Source organism: Dendrobium catenatum, unplaced genomic scaffold (genome assembly GCF_001605985.2).
Source record: "Dendrobium catenatum unplaced genomic scaffold, ASM160598v2 fragScaff_scaffold_706, whole genome shotgun sequence".
In the NCBI taxonomy this organism is placed as follows: domain Eukaryota; kingdom Viridiplantae; phylum Streptophyta; class Magnoliopsida; order Asparagales; family Orchidaceae; genus Dendrobium; species Dendrobium catenatum.
Genome location: NW_021319168.1, coordinates 981243 through 990684, shown reverse-complemented (window position 1 = coordinate 990684; position 9442 = coordinate 981243). Strand labels below are relative to the sequence as shown.

The 9442-nt window shown below is 36.3% G+C and overlaps 1 protein-coding gene across 1 annotated transcript in view; it reads left to right on the top strand.

The window, feature by feature from the left end:
• The first annotated feature begins 1734 nt into the window (after nucleotides 1-1734).
• The window catches only part of LOC110107632 (villin-2), a 23144-nt gene continuing 15436 nt past the window's right edge, over nucleotides 1735-9442 (top strand). The window contains exons 1-4 of the mRNA XM_020837928.1: nucleotides 1735-1887; nucleotides 5264-5332; nucleotides 5418-5555; nucleotides 6476-6604. Of these exons, the coding sequence (XP_020693587.1) occupies nucleotides 1750-1887; nucleotides 5264-5332; nucleotides 5418-5555; nucleotides 6476-6604 (474 nt within the window). The 5' untranslated portion in view covers nucleotides 1735-1749. The remainder of the gene's footprint in view (nucleotides 1888-5263; nucleotides 5333-5417; nucleotides 5556-6475; nucleotides 6605-9442) is intronic.

The following is a 9442-nucleotide window of genomic DNA, read 5'->3' as shown; positions in this document are numbered from 1 at the left end:
CCTTCCAAAATTTACCTCGGAACTTATTCAGTTAAAACTCCATCGCCTAATAAAAAGAAAAGCGGGCGGAGGCCGGGGCCGAATTTTCGGAGCCCACAATATGCATATTTTAAATGCATTAGTACGCATTTCAATGCATGAGGGGGGTGTTGTTGAAATATTTGAATATGACTGATTGTGCAGGTGATTATCAGTTGAAAAATGTGCAAGTTTCCATTTAAGGGTCTGTAAACACCATATGTTTACTTGTACGAATGTTACTGATCCGGTGGCATTATTTAGCACATTTCATCTCCTATTTCTGTCCATCAGCAATCTGCGGTTTTCACTACACATTCCTTGCTTCTACTTGCAGCTGAATTGTAGCGCTATGCTAGTGGTCCATCGTTGCTTTTTGCAGGCAACCTGTCATGCGGTATCGAACTCTGTTAATATTGCTTGTGGGCAAGATTATCGTATGTAGTTGAACTACGCTTAATATAATATCCTTAAACACTGCTTGTGGAAGAAGCTGTCATGCACATTTCATATTCTCCCTCACAAACCTACCACCTTAACTCATAGGCAATGATGCACGCATAATGAACCTCCCACTGTTGCCCACAGTTGGATTTTCCCAAGAGCGGTTCGGTGGCTAGATTGAGTGTGGGCTTCAGTTCGAGGGGGGGGGGGGGGGGGGAGGATACGAGGTCAGGTGTTGTAGTTTGGCATAGTGTATGGTGACGAGAGGAACCTAATTTGTATGTAAGGGAACCTATTTTCCATGTTCCTATTAGAATTTTAGTTTCATGGACTAGCTTCTTTGCCCAAATTCGTCCATGATGTGGGAACCCTTGCCTATTTAACATTGCACCCTGGCGCCAGTGCAGCGGCCCTTGCTCACTTGCTGTTGAATTCAGGCCATACAACGTGTTGCTTACAGGAAACACCATAGCATTAACACAATGTATTAAATGATTCATGTCACGATTATTCGACAAGTTTAACGTTGGCTGTCGACTGCCTAACGCAACCTTTCCATTTTTCTCATCCAGGACTTGGGACCTGGGCAGTGTTAGTTTTTTTGATTGAGTAAATGCTAAAAATGATCCCTGGACTATTTGCGGAAGTTCATTTTAGCTCCAATATATTTCAAGCGTCCGATATAGTTCCTTAATTCAGCTAATATGATCTAAAATAATCTCATGTTTAGAAGTGATATTAAATTTAATGGAACTTAAACGCAATGTTTATGAATGAGGGTATTTCATGCAAATGAAGATGTATAAAAATTCCATTTTCCAAAATACATTTACTCCTCACCTCATTTGTGATCTTTGCATGAAGTCTTCATCAAATTAAACAACAGTTTTAACAATGGGGACTATTTTGGATCACATTTGAAGGGCGGAGGGATTAAACTGAACACTATAAATAGTTTGGAATTTAAGCGGCCCCATCACGAAGTCTTGGGATCAATCTTGACCTTTCTCTTTTCGAGTTTTTGCTCATTTCATTGTCTTTTCTTTAGATTGTTAAGGAGGTTTTTGTTATTTCATTTCCCAAACTTTTTACCTGAAGATTTCAATTTTATTACTATGCTATCTAAAAAGTTGAGATAATTTTTGCGGTACTGACATTAATTGAAGATACCTTTCTGGTTACCTACTTATCTTTTTTTACCTATGAAACAAAAAAAAAAAAAGTTTCTGATACCATTTATCATCCATTTTATATTTACACGCTTAAAACTTCCTTTGTGTGTTGAAAATGATGTTTACACCACTTCTTTGTAATTTTGCCTGGCATTCGGTTGATAAGAAGTCATTATTCTCCCAGGATGATCGCATGACGGCTGCTCGATTGGCCAATACAATGTGGACTTCCATGAAAGGCAGACCTGTTCAGGTTTTACTTAATATTTCATTATTAATGGAAAGAAGTGTTTTTATTTCTTTTTTGGGCTCATTTGGTTATTATTATTGGCTACTCACTGTTTCAAAAAATCTGATCTATAAAACTTCTTTTTTGTGGAAAACATCCTACAAGAAGTATTATACTTCACATGCTTCTCCCATGTAGCTTCACTATCATGGAAAACAGCACTTTGTCCTTCTCTCTGAAACTTGCTAGTGAATTTATTTTGTACTAGGCAAGACAAACGAGCAAGAAACATCACAAAATAAAAACCTATTACGTTATGCTTAATGTCAACAGAATGCTACTTCTCTTCTGTTATTAGGTCTTGAGGGCAAGATTTTAAAAGGCGAAATCGGGAATCAAGGCGTTTTTTCTAAGCGAGGTGAGGCGTAAGCCTTGAGGCGGATCGAGGCGTAAGCCTCAAAACGATTAAAATAAATTAATTTTAAATTTTAAATAATGAAAAAAAAAACAATTATTTGTACTACCAATAATAAAATAACATGAATACAAAAATAAACCAGTCTGCCGGGGGTCTAAGGGGGCGCTGCCCCCGGCAGGGTTTGTCCTCAATACCGAGCATGTATTGCTTAGCACCGAGCATGTACCGCTAAGTACTGAGCATGTATTGCTTATTCATAAGTGGTGCATCGGGATCATGGCCGTGGTAGGTAGCACGATGATTGGCACGGTGATGCCTCTCATCCAAATCAGGATCATGACGTGGATCATGTCCATGGTAGGGAGCTCGATGATTGGCCCGATGTGGCCTCTCATCCGGGTAGGTTTCATCCCCATACATAGAAGTGGGTCTAGATGTGGTGTAAGGAGTAGGATGGTCTCTAGCTCGCTCAAGTGTATCGAATCTCTCGGTGGTGTTCCTACGAAGCTCAGCTAGATCCGCCTGGTTTTCCTTGAGTTGCTGGCTAATAGTGTTCATTTGGCCTACCAAGAGGTCTAAAGTCCTTCCTAGTTGTTCCGGGTCCATTCCTAAACACAATGGGGTACTGGGAGGGTTTCCTAGGAAGTGGACAGCAAGCTATGTGATGACAAGGCACTCTAAAATGACCCTATATGGTGCAGGAAATTCAGGGACAGCAAACTACACTCAAGTACTAAGTCACCCTAACAAGTATTAATGATTGCGAGGCTAAGGAAAACAAATAAACACTTAAATGGGGGTCCTAAAGCTTGCCGAAAGCTGCAGGAATTTTCTGGACAACCACAAAACAATGGGTGTAGGGAGAACTTAAGATGTTTTATGCAAAAAAAAAAAAATGACACACAATGACTTAGTAGCACCTTAGGGATAAAATGAGTAGCTTCTAAATGAACTGATGCAAAATGAAAGCACAAAAAGGAAACTACCAGGAATCCTAAAACATGCAAGAGCATACCATGCTCTGATACTAGATGATGCAGGACTACTTAAATGCGATGATTATTTAGTCATTTAGGCATTGCACAACTCTTAGATTAAAATAAATTCAGGAAACAATTACTTAGCAATTCTCAACAAAGTTTCAAAACAAATAAGGAAATGATTTGCTTAAGTGAGATTACATGCTCTGAACTTTGAAGCTTTCAAAATAAATAAGAAAATCACACAACGCACACAGTAGGCTTCAAATTAAATCCCTAATATAACAACGAGATGTAGGATGCATAAAAGGTCACACTCAATTCCTACAAATGACTAAGCTTGGCAAGAGCATTCAGAGTAGGCCTTAGCGATTACAATCTAACCAAATGAGAACTTAGATTTAGAAGACTTTGAATGCAAGTGAAAGAAGGAAAAAACCTTTGCTCAAGGAGACGTGAAGATCCTCCGCGATAGCAACTACTCTTGACGAATATCCAAGGTCGACGGACTAAGATGTTCTCTTCATAGTGTGCTAAAGAAGTAATCCAAATCCTTCCAAAATCTGAAAAGATTTTCAGATTTTCTGGCCCAAAACCTGAGAGAAAATCTCAGATTTCTCTAAGGAGAAGAGGAAAGCCAATTGGAAGAAACTGTATGCAGAGAATTCTCAAGAGAAGATTTAGTGGGAAGGACGGGAATTTGGGAAAATAGAGGAGACGGGTATGGGGTGGGCTTGGTGGCGGCAAAAGGAATTGACAGGGAATTCCTTTCCCAATCAGAAGGAATGAAATTGGAAAGGGATTAAAGGGATTATGGGTTTGGAAAAATTCAGCCAAAGGAACGAGAGATAATTTGAAATATTTCCAAATAAGCTTATGGAACCATTAGGAAATAAATCCTAATTTGTTCCCCTAGGGGCCTGCGGCATATATGGGTGATGGGAGATTAATTGAGAGTAATTAAGGATTCCTAATTTAGGATTTAGAATTAGGAAATAGTTAATTTAAATCCTCTTGAACTTAAAATTCAAAATAGATTTAAATCACATACTTTCCTAAAATAGAAGAGTTAATTTAGGAACAATTTGAATTCAAATTTTGGTGAATTTGAATTTCCAATTACCCCAATTAATTCCAACCTTAAATTAGGAAATACAATAAAGAGGCAAAGGGGATGGGAGGCCGGCGGCTAATGCATTGGGCCGGCGGTATTGAGGGTTGGGTAGGGTGATTTGACCGTGGGTTATGAGTGGATGAAGTGGCTCGGGTGGATTGGAGAATCCGGCGGCAAGGCGAAGTGGGGGTGAAGGGGTTTCGGCAAAGGGAAGAAGAGAAGACAAGAATAAACCACGAACCCGGCCGTCTCCAAGGTTGGTGGGTGATGCGCCAATCTCCCTCTCCAAGGGATCTCTCCAAAACTCTCCAAGAACTCTCAAGGCTCTCAAAAACACAAGTGCAGGAAGAAATCTCAATAATCATTCATTAATCTCAAATAAAACAAAGGGGGGCTTTAAATAGCCTCATACAAATGACTCTAAACAAAATGACACTAATGCCCTTTCGTCTTACAAATAACAACTCCCATAAGAGGGGTACAACGGAAAAAAATAAAACACACATAAGCAAATAACAAAATACATGAAAATAAAATACATCGATGACTCAAAAATATAACGACTCGATCATGGCCGTAGATCGGCGGCCACGTCTCTGGTAAACTTTCCATGATGATCTGATGTTCTCATCATATATATATATATATATTGGAATTAAATGAAACCAAATCAATATTTTCTATCTTGTTATGCCATCTATTAGCAATTAGGGACAAACGGAAGTTGACAGTTGTATGTTTAAATTATTCCTAGCAAGATAAGCTGCAGTGTTACTCAAAATTAAGCACTTCTCACTGCACCATTGGAATCTCAGCACCCGAGCTCACCATTTTATACCATATAGAAGAATTCCTAAACTTTTGGATGTTTTGGCATGCCCACCGCAGGGTCGCATTTTTCAAGGGAAGGAGCCACCGCAATTCATTGCACTCTTTCAGCCCATGGTTGTTTTGAAGGTAATATTTTCCTTTCTAAAAATTCTTTGTCTTTTAGAAAGCTTGAGACTGAGATTGAGTGCTTAATTTCTTTCAAATTTTGCAGGGTGGTCTGAGCACAGGTTACAAGAAGTCAGTGGAAGAGCAGAATGTTAAAGATGAAACCTATGCCTCTGATGGCATTGCATTAATTCGTGTGTCTGGTACTTCAGTTCATAATAATAAAGCAGTTCAGGTTGATGCGGTAAGCCTTTTTTTTTTTTTTTTTTTTATTTGGTTTTCCCCCAATTTTTGGAAAGTTTTTTAAAAAATTGGGTTTTCAATAATAAAATTTAAGTATTACATATATCTCAGTGTTACGTATCAGCCTTGAATAGTCTCACTAAACATGGCATACATTTGAATTTGTAAACACAAAGGTCTATAAGTATTGTTCTGATGGTTGCTATTTATGTTTTTGAGAACAAGTCTTCTTGGAAATGCTTTAATTGATGGCTTAGTATTTCATTCGTTATGTTAAAAAAAAAACTTAGTGTGGATATTCGCATTTAGTGGTTTCTATAGAACTTAGTACATTTTTTGTTGATTTTTCTGTGTAAAAATCTTTTTTTACTAGTGGTTTTATATTTCAATTTTGCCAGTATGCACCTCTTCAGGTCTTATATTTTAATTTGCGCAACCGGAACTATTTTATTTTCAGAATAAAATTCATCATGTAAAATATGTGGTTTTTTTATGCTTAAGCTCTTCAGATATTTCTTACCATTGACAGTGCACAAGAGTGTGGAAGTTCAGCGGAGTGTTAAATTTCTCTCATACTTATTTTTTCTGTTATTTGAGTTTATGCTTGACAACATCCAATCCTTTTGGACAGCATATATTATCCATACAGTTGACAAAATAACCTAGGTTTCTTCGATCATTATTTTTTTTGTAGAACACCTGGAATTTGGTACTTCTGAAGGAAAAAATCATTCTTGTTCTTCTTTTTTTCATCTTTCTGCTACCCTTGTTTCAGTAGTTGGTTCTATATTTAATATAATAATAACACCAGAGTAGTATCAAGATGCTAACAATATCTTAAATGCCAGAAATTGAGGTTTATGACCTAATAATGTCACGGTGGATATTGAAAAACATCAACTTTTGTCATTCTTTGATCAGGTTGCAGCATCTTTAAATTCCTATGACTGCTTTCTTCTGCAATCTGGAAATACACTCTTTATATGGCAAGGAACATCAAGCACGTTTGAGCAACATCAGTGGGCCACAAACATTGCAGAATTTTTGAAGGTAAACTCTTGACGTGTTAGTGTTCTATGACAACAAACATCACTGGCATTATGCTGGTGTAAATTTTTTTCTGGCATCTTCCTTTATTGAGTCAAATTTTCATAAAATATTTTAAAACAATGTTTTTAGTGGTTGACATCAAATAAAAAACTATCATGTTTGCGCATTTGCCCAGTGATTGTGAACTGTTGAATCATGATTGAACTTCCAAAGTTTGTGTAACTTTATGCATCAATGGTCTTTATCTAGCAAATTTATTTTGACTATAAATAAACAGAAAAATTTAACTCACTGTTTTTTGCGGTTGACATACCGCATATGCCAAACTATCACAGTTTACATTCTACATATGCCAAACTGTCCTATTTGCGCAATCTCTCTCTTTTAAGTGATTGTGATCTGTCGAATCATGACCGAGCTTCTAAATTTTGAGATTTTATCTTTTTAGTTTGCTTCTTGAAATATTCTTGTAAGTTATTGTGACCAGTTGAATTGTGGTAGAATTCCCACATATTGCAATATTATCTATTACATTTTTTGGTTGATAACTTAAGATTAATGTGATGTTGGACGACAGTACTGATGACAGCTTAATGGATCCTTGGTTGGGAGGATGATGGATTAATGTGTTAAATATGAATAGGAAGATTACTGAATAATAATGGTCAAGAGAAATAGATGTGAAGATGGAATGGAAAGAAAGAGAAAGAGTGAATGGAATCAACAGGTTGCAATTCCATCAATTCTTCTTCTAGCATCACACTTGGAATCAAAAGATTTAACATTTATGAAAAAGATAATTTTATTTCACCATCAATCATCTACTTATGATAATTTAATAACCCTATTTATAGAACAGGTAATAGCAACTAACAAACTCAATTACAAGTTTGACCCTTCCCCTCTTCCCTGGCTCCTTTTCTTCTTACATGAAATAAAATGAGAAAATCTTTATGTTGTGTGCTACATTAATGGTAGCTTGTTAGCTTTCTTCATCAATTCTAAGTAACTTCAGCATAATCGTGTTAGAGGACTTTTGTTCTAGAAAACAAAATTAAGGAAAAAAAAAAAATGATGCTAGTTAGAATCTAGTGGATTGCTTATTGGAATAGGATGGATTTTACTTTGAGGCAACTATGTAGTTAAGGTTTAAATAACATGGTCAAATGCAATAAGAAGCAGACATTCCAAAAGCTTAGCACGACTTCATCTCATTACAAAGCAATGATTTAGTACCTTTTTTTGGATAGAATTGGTGTTAAAGTTACTCTATCTCATTACAAAGCAATAATTTAGGATCTTTTTGGGTTAGAATTGGCGTTCACCTCCTTCCAAGAGGATTCAGATGATGCCCTGGGTGTTTTAGTATGTAAGGTATTTCACTCACTTATACTAATCAATATTGAGGGTTGAGGGATAGGCTTCCCAATCTAACTACCCAAGGATTAAGTTTTCACAAGGTTGACCATAGATCTTTGGGTATACCTGCTGCATTGATTTTCTTGGGTTTAGGAAAAAGGGTCCAAGGCAACAAAAATAGGGCTCACACAATTTTTTCGTGGAAAATAACGTCTTGGAGAATTACAACAACAACAAGTCTTTATCCCAATATGTGGGTCGGCTATATGAATCTTTTTTCTCCATTGTGTTCTATTAAGAGTCAAAGTCTCATCTAAATTTAATAAAGAATGGTCATTTCAAATATTTTCTAATCAAGTCTTTTTAGGTCTACCTCTACCTTTCTTAACTTAAGTCAAATCTAATACATCTACTTTCCTGATCGGGTCATCGAAAGGCCACAATTTTATGTGACCAAACCATCTAAGACAACTCTCTAATCTTATCTTCCATTGGAGCTACTCCAATCTTTTCACGTATGTGCTCATTTCGTATCATATCTTTAAGAATAAAGTCACTCATTCTCCTAAGCATCCTCTGCAACACTTAATATTATACTTCTCTTTTAATGGCCTACAATCCGCACCATAAATCATTGTAGGTCTCACTACTATCTTATAGAATTTTCCTCAAGTTTGGCAGAGATTTTTCTTTCACACAACAAGCCTGATGCATTCCTCCACTTCAACCATCCCACTTGAATTCTACTAATAATATCCCCATCTATTTCACTATCATTCTGAACAATAGCTCCAAAATATCTAAAACGTGTACTCTTATTAATGACTTGATCCCCCAAAATCACAATCCCTTCACTAGATCTATTATTACTAAAATTACACTCTATATATTCAGTTTTAGATCTACTTAAATGAAAGCTTTCAGACTCTAAGGTTGTCCTCCATAATTCAAGTTTACCTTCAACTCCTCTAGTCTTAGGGAAAATTTTTAAAAGTAGCAAAGTTTATAATTCTATTAGGAGTAGGAGCATGAAATTAATAAAATTTAAAAAGGAGCAGAAATGCCATCTTACTTTGCGTTTTCTTCAGAAAACGCAAAGCAGGCCTGCATTTTGCATGAAAATGCAAAGGAGCTTCCCGTTTTCTTCCCAAACCCGCGAAATTTAGCGAAATGCATGCAAAGGTGGCAGCGTTGGTTCAAGTAGTGGTGAAAATTTGATTAATAATACATAATTAATAGGCCATTGGCAGGCGGAATGTTGCCTCAAATTCAATAAATTTTTTATGGTTTTTTGCTCTTGGAATAAATAGTTAGTTGCTACGGTTCCCAGATTGCCTCAAAGTCAATAATTTTAAAAGCTTGAGTTAATATTTTGTTTTGTTATTTATAAACATGTTAATAATATTATTAAATATAATTAAAGTTTTGTTAATTGAGAGATTAGAATAAAAAAGGCAAAATATATTTTTAAGATTAGTT